General features: G+C 39.3%; 1 protein-coding gene across 1 annotated transcript; it reads right to left on the reverse strand.

Moving 5' to 3' along the window:
- Nucleotides 1–5,993: 5,993 nt before the first annotated feature.
- LOC140815558 (secreted RxLR effector protein 161-like) lies at nt 5,994–6,641 on the reverse strand. The gene has a single exon (XM_073174637.1). The coding sequence runs from the start codon at nt 6,639–6,641 to the stop codon at nt 5,994–5,996; it is 648 nt and encodes a 215-aa protein (XP_073030738.1).
- Nucleotides 6,642–12,132: the final 5,491 nt, after the last annotated feature.

Consider the following 12,132-nt stretch of genomic DNA (forward strand, 5'->3'; position numbering starts at 1 on the left):
ATTGTAATAATCAATCAATTTGAAGACCTAAATGCAAATATAAAATTCTAAGGGACTATTCTCTAGTTTACGAATTTTGGGATTAAATTCTGAGTTTCGAGGATTTTAAGGTTTAACGAGACTAAAATCGAAAATTTTATGGGGACAAAAACGCGAGCAGAGGAGGTCAGACTGCTTTGTGGATTACTGAGCTAAGGAGAGTCCCGGACCACCCCTATTTCTGCCTCTTTAGTTGGAACGACTGCCTACCCTTGTCCAGTTAAAGCTATTCATTGATTCCCTCTTCTCGTATCAGGTCAGGAACGCAAATTTCGAAGATTTGTAGGGCCAAAAATGTAATTTGCGAGAACTTTAAGGGCCGAGTTGTCAATCTCGAAATTTTTGAGGATTGAATTCGAAATTTTGAGGAACACTTGGGTTAAATCAGTAATTTTTTGAGGTTATGGGAATTGATTTTGGGTCTAATAAGCTTAAAATTATTGAACTTTATGTTTCGAGAAATCGATAAAATGGAATTAGGAACGCCAAGAACTTATGGGTAATTGTGGAATTTTTGAAATTAAGGACAAATTGGATAATTTTTGAGGAAACTAAGAATTGATGTTGCAATTGATAAGAAACTTGGGGACTAGTTTAGCAGTAAGTGGGAATCGAATGATTTAAATGACAAGAATTTTTGATGATCTAGGTTTGAAAGGATATCTAGAACCTTGAAACGATGGGGTTATAATGTTATAAGGAATGATAATCAAGGATATTGTAGCATGAATCGATATTGGGCTCGAAAATTTAAGCGTTAGTAGAATAATGTTGTGACAAATTAAGATTTAAAGTGATGACAATTTAAGGTAAAGATGACCAATTAGTTAAGTTATAAGAATGGACATTGAGTTAGCAAATTTCTGAGAACTTAAGTTTTATGTGCCATAAGTTTTAGTCATGATCTTAACAGTTAAGATTATATCTTTGTTGGAATTTAACTTTTCTAGAAAGTTGAGTATAATGGATAGTTAGGTTACTGGATAGACGCATGTAAAACTTGAGGTAGACAGTCATTAATCAACTTGAGAATAAGTGAATATGTGTGTTGGAATTATGTTATCCAAAACTATTTGGGTTGCGTAAGTTTGAATTTAAAATTGATGAGATATGTGTTCATACGGAAATGTGGATGAAATAAAGACAAAAAGGGAACCAATGATATTTGACATAGGTTGCCAATGAATGAATGTTAAAGATTTTTTTTAATCGAGTAAGAATCTAAAATCTTGATATGAATATTCTAGAACTCTATGGGTTATAAGCGAAGTTGATTTACTAGAGTTAGTCAAATGTTACCATGGGATAACTTAATAAGTTTGATACGCTAGAATTAATTAAGCATTAGGGATACGTAAGAATGGGAAATTTTTTTTAAGGAGTAAAGTCCAAGTGTCTTAGGCCTCAACTTGATTATAATTGGGAAGTGAATAGCTTAAGCATGTAATTGAATGCTAGAAGAGTTTTATTATTTAGGTAGAAGATCGATATTGTAAATTTGAATTAGAGATTTTTAATAGTTGGGCTGAGATGGAGAGTTTGTTTGTCAGTTATCTTAATTCTGATTTATAAGTAAGCTACACGTTATATAAGTTTTCATAATTTTACGGATGTGTAAAATAGCCTATTATTTGAAGTTAATTAATTATGGGGTATTGTGATAGTAGTATTGTGAAGTAAATACACCAAATATTAAATGTGAGCGATAATAGTTATAATCGAGTTTTATATTTTGTTGATAATTGTTGCTGGCTATTTGATGTGATATATTGAGGCGTTATGATTATGTGATACGGTGACAATGATCTGATAATTGTTGTTGAATTATTTAGATACACCACAAGCCTCAGGATCAAGAGAATAGCCATATTAATACTCTAATCACTACAGCTATTATTAGGAGATGTCGCGTACATGCATAGTGATTGTTTATTGTACGATTTGTGACTACTATTCTGAGCGTTACAATAGACGCATGATTTGTTAGATTTTAATGTTGTTAATATAACTGTTATGTAATTACGTATGATGATGTTTTATATTGCCACCTTTGGGCTGTTTCTGTTGGACAGGTACAGGACTATGCTGAGACATGAATGGTGAAGGATAGGTGTGTCTAGTCAACAGTCCTGTAGTATAGTAGATAAGACAATATAGCATATTGTCTTACTTGAGTTGTATTTGTGTATTATATACTGTTTCTGCTGGCATTGCGTAGAAGTGTGGTGATTGCACTATTTTTCGTTATGCATTATATTATGACGTCGTCGAAAGAAATTTAGCATATGACGTCACATGTTGTATGATTACGTGGCGATGTTGGGGCGCACATATCGTCCTTGTGAGGTCATCCATCCTTAGAATTTCCTTATCATCCACCGTTTCATGGGATATAGGGACCTTTCAACCGTTTTTTTCCAAAGGTTCGTAATCGACGGATTGGATGTATAGAGATATTCTATTCTTCCAATATCCGTAATTAGTACCATTGAAAAGAGGGGGACGATTTGTGGATTGTCCTTGGGCATACTCGCTTGCTAGATTGGCCATTTTTAAAAGATTTTGAAAAACTTGGCTCTGAAACAACTTGAAGAACCTAAGGGGGGGGGGGGGGGGGGGTGAATAGGTTCTTTAAGGCCCTTTAGCGTTTTTAAAACGAGTTTGCAAAAATTGCAAGCGGAAGACTTGAGGGACAATCACAAATAAGTACGATAAATGAATGCGTAAAGTAAGCGCGTAAAATAAATGCGTAATTTAAATGCAATAAAGTAAATGCGTAAAGTAAAGAGGGATAGAGATGTTTATGGAAGTTCGACGAAGAATCGTCTACGTCTCCCCTTCTCGATGAGGATCGAGGTATCACTATAACGACTTGGCTTTAGGAGCTCCAAGCTAGCTTTTACAACCACGCCTCGATGCGTCTACTTGGCCTTGAGGGCTCCAAGGATAGCCACGAACTTTACAACCCACTCGAGAGTATTACTTTCACTCTTTTTCTACAACTCTTTTGATATTACAACTCTTTTAATCAACGCACACAAGAGATAGTAGAAAGCTTTGTAAGAGACAAGAGAGAATGGAGTGGGATAATTGAGAATGCATCCTCAAAGGCCTATTTATAGTAGTCTTGGACGCCAAGGTTCGGATCTTCTGTTTATGCTTCGGAACTTCCGATCAATTTGCATAATTTCTGGAATGACTTCGGATCTTCCGTTCTTGACTTCGTAGGGTCCGAACATATGCTTCGGAGGGACCGATCAAACTTCGTTTCTTCCGAACAATTCTTTCAGACAGTGTATGAACAACTTCGGAAGGTCCGAACTCCAGTTCGTATCGTCCGAACATTCCCGCGTTCCGGAGATTTGAAATCTTCAACACTTCGTAGCTTCCGATCATGTCCATCGTAGCGTCCGAAATCTACTCAATCAACAGTCAGATCAAATTGTCTCCGGATTGAAGCGATTTGATTGCTTGTGTTCGGAACGTCCGATCCATTCTTCGGAACGTCCGAACTTGCTCCTCGCAGCTTCCGAATAGCTTCTATTTTGCTTCTGATTAGCACAATTGCGGAACGTCCGAACCAAATTTCGGAGCTTCCGAACGTAACCTTGATCTTAATTTCCTGCATGCCTCAATATAAAACATTAGTGCATTTTTAAGCCAAGTTTTGGTATCATCAAAACAAAAACTTTGGGATATGTTACAGCATTAAAAACATTATCTCATCCTCGAGATCTGTATGCGTTTAAGGCGTAACAATCTCCCCCTTTTTGATGATCACAAAACTTGGTTAAAAATTGAGAAACAATAATCAACATGAAACAATAATCAACATAATCTAAATGTTATTAAATAGCTCCCCCTTAATCAAATAACAAATCTAAGAGGTTGAATTAAGGCGAATTTATTTAATAACCATTTAATAGCAATTTTAACCAAATAAATTCTCCCCCTTTTTGCGATAATCAAAAAGACATAAGCATAAAGAGAGACAAATAAACAGGTAAAATATCCACTAATAAATGCAAGTCTTTTATACAATGATGCATAAAGATAAAATAAACAAAAATAACAAAAACATAAGTTAAGAATCCGCATCCCGCGACTCTCTATGGCTCCTCATCTCAGCCTCGATGGAATCAAGACGCGAGGAAGTCTCAGTATGATGGCGCTCTAAGGCAGACTTCAAAAGAGAAAAACGAGTGTCGAAACGAGTCTCCAATCGCTCGAGATACTCGAAAATCCGATCGAAGGGTCCAGAGGGAGCAGGCGGAGTGAAGCCATGTGGAAGGTCATCAATGGTCAACAGAGGAGTGCTAATAGGGTCGGGACCACGCTGCTGGGATGTAGAGGGAATATCAGACGAAGGGGTAGGAGTGGTACCCGTAGTAGGAGGACCAGCGGGAAATCCTCTCGTCTGAACGTGAGGAGGAAGAAGACTGAAGGGAACATAAAAGTGTTCGGTCGGACGATAGGACGCAAAGATGCGATCCTTGTCGACGACCCAAGAGGATAAGACGGGATTCCAAGAGAGTCCCATCTTAACAACGGTATCATGGTCGATAGTCTCGTGAGGAGAAATAGACATGGATTCTTCACCGGCAAAGTCAATGTCAAAATGGGCGAGAATCCGGTTAATGAACCGGCCAAATGGAAAAGAGACGCGAGTAGAAGTAGCCGCGTACTCCATGGCGGACATAAGAAAACGGGGAAGGTTAAAAGGGCGCTGGGAGACTAAGTAATAGAGAATGTATAGATCTAGATACTTGCAAGTGGAGAGGTCTCCACTGCGAGGAACAATGGAAGAAGTGATAAGCTTTTGAACAAGCTGAAGCTGAGGAGGAAGGTCCTTCGCATGAGGACGGTCATCGGCAGGAGTAGGCGGACGACCAAAGATGGTGGTCAAGGCAGTGACTCGATCAAAAGTGGGGTCATTCTCAGTCCAAGACTGAGAAAAGAACGTACTCGGTCCGTCTCGAGGAAGATCGAACCAAGTAGAGAGGTCGGCGGTAGAAAAAGAAATGAACCGACCCTGAACAATGGTAACAACACGAGTGTCATCACCACCAAGAACTAGGGAAAAGTTCGCATAGAACTGATGCATGAGAGAGGGGTAGATGAGATCGGGTACGGAAGGTAGAAAAAAATTTCCCCAACGTTGAGACTCAATAAAAGTAATCAACGTGAAGGAATTCGCACGGAGGTATTCGGTGTGAAGGGTACGACCAGGCAGAATGTTACGGTTTTCGAATTCAGGTGGGGTAGGACGAGGGTTGGGTGGTTGGTTAAGATCATGGTGAAAGGAACCGTGACGAGGGCGAACATTTCAGCCAGCTGCGTTACGGCGCGGAGGCATAGTGAGTAGTGGGTGTTTTGTGTGGGGAAAGAAAGAAGGATGTGAATTAGCAAATGAATCAGAGGATCCGAACGCCTATTTATATGCTCTGTTCGGACAGTCCGAACATGAGTTCGGAAGGTCCGGAATGCGAACAGATCGGTTATCTGGCAAGACGTTCGGACGATCCGATTACCAATCGGACATTCCGATCCTAGAACGGAGGCTACGATGAGTAAACGGAGGGTCCGAAGTCCGACAGTCAGGCATTGGGAAGGCGCGAACATTAAATGACATCGGAAGGAGGTTCGGACGATCCGATGTGTGTTCGGATGGTCCGAAGAGTGAATCGGATGTTCTGGAACCTATGGTCAGGTTCGGACGATTCGAACACGTTCGGTGGATCCGAAGTGAAACGAAGCATCCGAATAAGGAACGGTGATTCCGAAGTAGCCAAGATGAGGAACACCTAAAATTTAAAATATTTAGCACATAAATGAATGTTGAGCCATAATTATGGATAAATACAATTAATTTATATTATCCGACATTATAATGCTCACATTAATAATACTCCCCCTCAATTTAACAAATATGTACGAGAGTATTTGACCAATGTTTACAACTCAATCATGCCAAGTTCACCACGCAAACGAGTAAAAGTAGATTCATCTAGTGGTTTTGTAAAAATATCAGCAATTTGATTCTTGGTGTCAACATAGTGAAGTTCAACATCATTTTGCTCAATGTGATCACGAATAAAATGATGTCGAATGTCAATATGTTTAGTACAAGAATGTTGAACTGGATTCTTTGTTAGACATATGGTGCTTGTATTATCACAAAAGATTGGAATTTTTGAAAAAGTAACACCATAGTCGAGTAATTGATACTTCATCCAAAGAATTTGTGCACAACAACTACCAGCAGCCATATACTCGGCCTCGGTCGTTGAAAGTGCAACACAGTTTTGCTTTTTAGAAAACCATGACACCAAGCAATTTCCCAAAAAGAAACAAGTACCACTAGTGCTCTTTCTATCCACCTTATATCCTCCAAAGTCGGCATCACAGTAAGCTTTTAAATCGAAAAATGAGTTCTTAGAATACCATAATCCGAGATTTGGAGTATTTGAAAGATATTTGAAAATGCGTTTTAAGGCGAATAAGTGTGATTCCTTTGGACATGATTGAAATCGTGCACACAAGCAAACACTAAACATAATGTCAGGTCTACTAGCAGTCGCATAGAGTAGGGAGCCAATCATGCTACGAAATAACTTTTGGTCAACAGGTTTACCTCCCTCATCTTTGTCGAGTCTGACTGTCGTGCTCATAGGTGTGGATGAGACTTTGGAAGACTCCATCCCAAACTTTTTGAGCATCTCCTTGATGTACTTCCCTTGGTTGAAAAAGAAACCATCCTTGCATTGCTTGATTTGGAGACCAAGGAAGTAGTTGAGCTCGCCCATCATGCTCATCTCAAAGTGATCCTGCATAAGCTTAGAAAAATCTCTACACAAGTGTTCATTAGTAGCACCAAATATAATATCATCTACATATATTTGTACTATCAGCAAATCATTATCTTTAGTCAAGGTAAACAAGGTAATATCAACTTTACCCCTACAAAAACCATTAGACAGCAAGAAAGTAGACAATTTCTCATACCAAGCTCTAGGAGCTTGTTTCAAACCATACAAAGCCTTATCAAGTTTATACACATAATCAGATAAGTGCACATCTTCAAAACCAACAGGTTGCTCAACATACACTTCTTCTTTCAAATCACCATTAAGAAAAGCACTTTTATCATCCATTTGAAACAATTTAAAGTCTCTAGAGCAAGCAAAAGCAAGTAGCATGCGAATGGATTGTAGCAGCTTCTTTTCTCCCATCATGTGTCGAGAGCATCCACTGTCAAGATACCAAGTGCTCGATGACTTGTCTCCTCTTTGTCCCTACAAGATTGAGATACAGTTTGATAGTTGGTACCCGTTTCTTTGGGTCCTTTGAGGTTAGTAGTAGTTGGGGATTTGGGGATCCATTTCCAATAACTATTCTTATTGTGTTGGTGTCTGAGTTTCTTGCATTTAGGTCTTATGTGGCCTATCTTACAACAGTAAGTGCATGTTGGTGGTGTTCTTAGTTTTGCCTTTGTGATAAGACTAGCGAAGTTGACTGATTTCTTTTCATATCCTAGACCTCCTTTGTCGAAGTTACACCTTTGCATGCTCAAGAGGTTTTCTAGTTTACCGCTACTCACATTGAACTTGTTGAAGGCTTTCTCTAAGTCTCTTAGATTTGTCTTGAGCCTAGTGTTGTCATGCATCCTAGCTTCTAGTTCAGTTTTAAGTTGCTTATTCTCATTTCTAAGTGACTTAGCCTTATTGTACATACTAGTGTAAGCGGAGAGTAATTCATCGTAAGAGGGTACCTCGTCGTCATCCGAGTCGGTCAGATGATCTTCCTTTGCCATGAAGCATAGGGTAGACTCCTCTTCGTTGTCGCTGTCGCTCCACGTGGCTAGAAGGGCCTTCTTCTTGTCTTTGCCGGCCTTCTTCTTGGAGGGACACTCGTTTGCATAGTGACCTTTTTGTTGACAGTTGTAGCAGGTCACTTCCTTCTCAATCTTTTTGTCCTTCTTGTTGAAGTTGGAACTCCGCATGAATCTTTTGAACTTTCTAGTGAGGAGTGCCATTTCTTCATCGTCGCTATCTTCAAGTTGACTGGTCAAGGCGATCCCTTTCGCCTTTACTTTGTCGTCATCTTTCTTTGTCTCCTTCCGGGTAGATACTTCAAGTTCATGGGTCTTTAGTGTCCCATGAAGTTGATCAAGGTCGTAGGATGCCACATCTCCCTTGTTGGATTCAATGATAGCCGTGCGCTTTGCATCCCATTCCGTCGGTAGTGCTCGAAGGGCTCTCCTCCACACTTGTTTAGTTGGGTAGTTCTCACCAAGTTGGGCAAGCTCATTGATGATTTGGGTGAGCCGCCGGAACATGGTGTCGATATCCTCCTTGGGTTCCATCTCAAAGGTCTCGTACTTGAGTTGGAGAAGATCTATCTTCGTTTCTTTGACTTGATTGGTTCCCTCGTGGCAAATCTCCAATTTGTCCCAAATCTCTTTGGCGGAGGTGCAAGCCGAGATTCGGTTGTATTCATTCATATCTAGGGAACAATGAAGAATATTCATAGCTTTAGCATTTTGAGAGATAAGTTTCATATCGTGTAATGCCTGAAGTAATATCACAAGTTGTTGATTTAGTAATATGAGATTACTAAATAATTAACGATTTATAAAGAATAAAATATGACATATGTTGGTCATATGAAGTCCAAATGATTTGAAATTTGGCTATAACATAGAAAACTCAAAGATATAGAAGTTTCATGTTTTGAGTTTTGGAAAATTTGATTGTTTGGCTGGTCCAAAGAGATATACCGGTGTTAAAATGTTAAATATTATATATTATATTATATTATTTTATTAATATAATATAATATAATATTAAAAAAAAAAAGATGATAAATATGAAACTCACGTGAGTTTCATTCAATTTTGGCAGAAGACAATTGTTCAGAGAGCCGAGAGGAGAGGAAAAGAATATACAGTTTTAAATTTTCTTTTTGATTTTGTGACTTATCGGTTTATCCAATCGACGAACCGACTTCAGTTCTGGGATCGTTGATACGAGGTCTTCGATTTGAGGTATAAATTTTATAGTTTTGGTGATGTTTGAAATTCGTCGATTTCTGGAATAAATCCGATAAATTGTTAAATCATACTGAAATTGAAGATTGTTGACTAGTGTATGATTTTAACGAAGTAGAGAAGATTATAGTGGTGTTATTTTGAATTATTTCTAATTTATTTTAATTAGAGATTTTTAATCGTTGGGCTGAGATTGGAGAGTTGTTTGTCAGTTATTATTAATTCTGATTATATATTCGGAGTCTACGAAGTATAGGCTACACGTTGATATAAAGTTTTCATAATTTTACGGATGTTGTAAAATAGCCTATTATTTGAAGTTAATTAATTATGGTGTATTTGATAGTAGTATTGTGAATTAAATACACCAGAATATTAAAATGTTGAGCGATAATAATTTATAATCGAGTTTTATATTTTGTTGAATAAATTGTTGCTGGGCTATTTGATGTGATATATTGAGGCTGTTATGATTATGTTGATACGGTGACAATGATCTGATAATTGTTGTTGAATTATTTAGATACAACACAAGCCTCAGGATCAAAGAAATAGCCAGATTATATATATACACTCGATTATCAGGTACGTGTTGACGTACGAGCATATGTTGTTATTGTTTATTATTGATGAATACTATTGCGTTGAACGATGATAAATCACCGGAATTGGGTGATTTGATATTATATTTGTTGTTGTTTATTATTGTTGATATTGTTGACTATCGTTGTTGGGAGACTTCTCGTTGATGTTGTCACGTTGATGTTGTTCGTTCAACGATATTGCTGTCGCCGGAGTTGGGGTGCGACGTATCGTCGATGTTATTCGTTCGACGATATTGCTGTCGCCGGTGTTGGGGTGCGACGTATCGTCGATGTTGTTGTTCGTTCGACGATATTGCTGTCGCCGGTGTTGGGGTGCGACGTATCGTCGATGTTGTTGCATTGTGATGTTGTCGAGATTGTTGTTGACTGATTGTCCAGAAACGGCAAAGGGGGTATTTCTATTATGATTTCAGTTATATTTTATGTTGTTAATATAACTGTTATGTATTACGATGATGATTGTTGTATATGCTCACCCTTTGGGGCTGTTTCTGTTGGACAGGTTACAGGACTATGCGTGAGACATGATAGTGGTGAAGGACTAGGTGTGTCTAGTCAAACAGTCCTGTAGTTGATAGTAGATAGAGACAGTATAGCATATTGTCTTACTTGAGTTGTATGTGTGTATTTATTATATTGTTTCTGCTGCATTGACGTAGATAGTGTGGTGATTGCACTATTTTGTCGTATATGCATTATATTATGACGTCGTCGAAAAGAAAATTTTTATGCATATGACGTCACATGTTGTATGATTACGTGGCGAGGTTTGGGGCGCCACATTTGGTGGTATCAGAGCATATGTTAGATGTCTGGGATGGTTAGGAGTTGGGTTTGTGATGAGGGAGTTGGATGACGATATTATCTGCGTGTGTCTATGCATTTGACTTGTTATTGATGATTTCTCGATATGATTGATTGTTCTTTAGTTGCGTGTACTTTCGTGCGAAAGGTGTGATGATGATTACTGGATTGTAATTGTTAAATGTTATGATTAACAATTGGATTTCCAGTGATGACAGCTAGAGAACAGGTACATCCACACGAGGAAATGGAAGAGGTTGACAGTGGGTTTGGGCAGATGAATCCATTGCCACCTCCTCCTATGGGACAGGCACCTGCAGATCAGCCTTTATTACCTGGTGAGTTGACTTTGGCACAGTTCAGCAGTTATCTTCCGCCGAGATTTGATAGTTCTGAGACTGGCGAGCGAGCAGAGAAGTGGATTGAGAGGATAGAGCAGATATTTGTGACTGCACCGTGTGCTAGGTCTGCTTGGTTACGATTGGCTACATTTCAGCTTTCGCGGAATGTATTATTGTGGTGGCAGACGACTGAGGCCGGATTGAGAGCTCAGGGCCGTACTGTTGAATGGGATGTGTTTCGATCTCGTTTTCTTGATAAATATTTTTCTATAGCAGCCAAACAAAAGAAAGAGAAAGAATTTGAGGATTTGAGACAGGGTAGTATGTCTGTTGCTGAGTATGAGACCCGATATTCTGCATTGCTGAAATATGTACCACATGTTGCTACGAATGTTCATGCTAAGATGAGGCACTTCTTGAAAGGGTTGAAGTTAGAGTTATTTGATCGTGTGCAATCAAATAACCCAGTATCATTTGAGTATGCAGTGACGAGGGCTGAGATGGCTGAGTTGGTTATGCAGGAGTATGGGCTCAGGGACGATTATCAGAGCCGACTAGGGAGTCATTGCGACCGCAAGGACAGTCTTTTAAATATCAGAAGGGTTCATCATCTTCTTCAGCATCATCTGGGAAGCGTCGATTTGATTCACGACGTGTTGATAGTCGTGGGGGCAGTTCTCAGTCTGTTCAGGGGCAGAGAGGAGAGTCCAGAGCCGTGAGATGTTTTCGTTGTGGGGGACCTCATCTGATCAGATATTGTACACAGACCGAGATCACTTGTTTTGAGTGTGGCGGTGTTGGTCATCTGGCGAGACAATGTCCTAGTAGTGAGGGGCAGCGAAAGCCTAGGAGTGCTAGAGGTAGATCCTCAGAGAGAGGAGGACGTCAGCCTCGTCAGTTTAAACCACGACCTTCTGGAGGACAGCCACGTATGCAGGGAGCTGGTCCGCCTCAGGCACATGTGTATGCTTTGACACGAGAGCAGGCAGAGGAGGCACGAGAGGAGATGATAGCGGGTAGGTGTTATTTATGTTCTTATCCTGCTTATATTCTTATTGATACTGTTGCCTCGCATACTTTCATATCGAAGAGGTTTGTGGTTGAGCATCATATGCGTTCGTCTCCATTGTCTATGCCTCTTTCTGTTTCGACACCTTCTGGAGTTGATATACAGTTGTATCTATGACATCAGATGTCATTATTTCTTATGAGGGCTATGAGCTGAGATCTGATATGATTATTCTAGAGATGACTGATTTTGATTGTATTGTGGGAATTAATGTGCTGAGGAGAT

The sequence above is a fragment of the Primulina eburnea genome, chromosome 15, assembly GCF_022965805.1.
Source record: "Primulina eburnea isolate SZY01 chromosome 15, ASM2296580v1, whole genome shotgun sequence".
Lineage (NCBI taxonomy): Eukaryota > Viridiplantae > Streptophyta > Magnoliopsida > Lamiales > Gesneriaceae > Primulina > Primulina eburnea.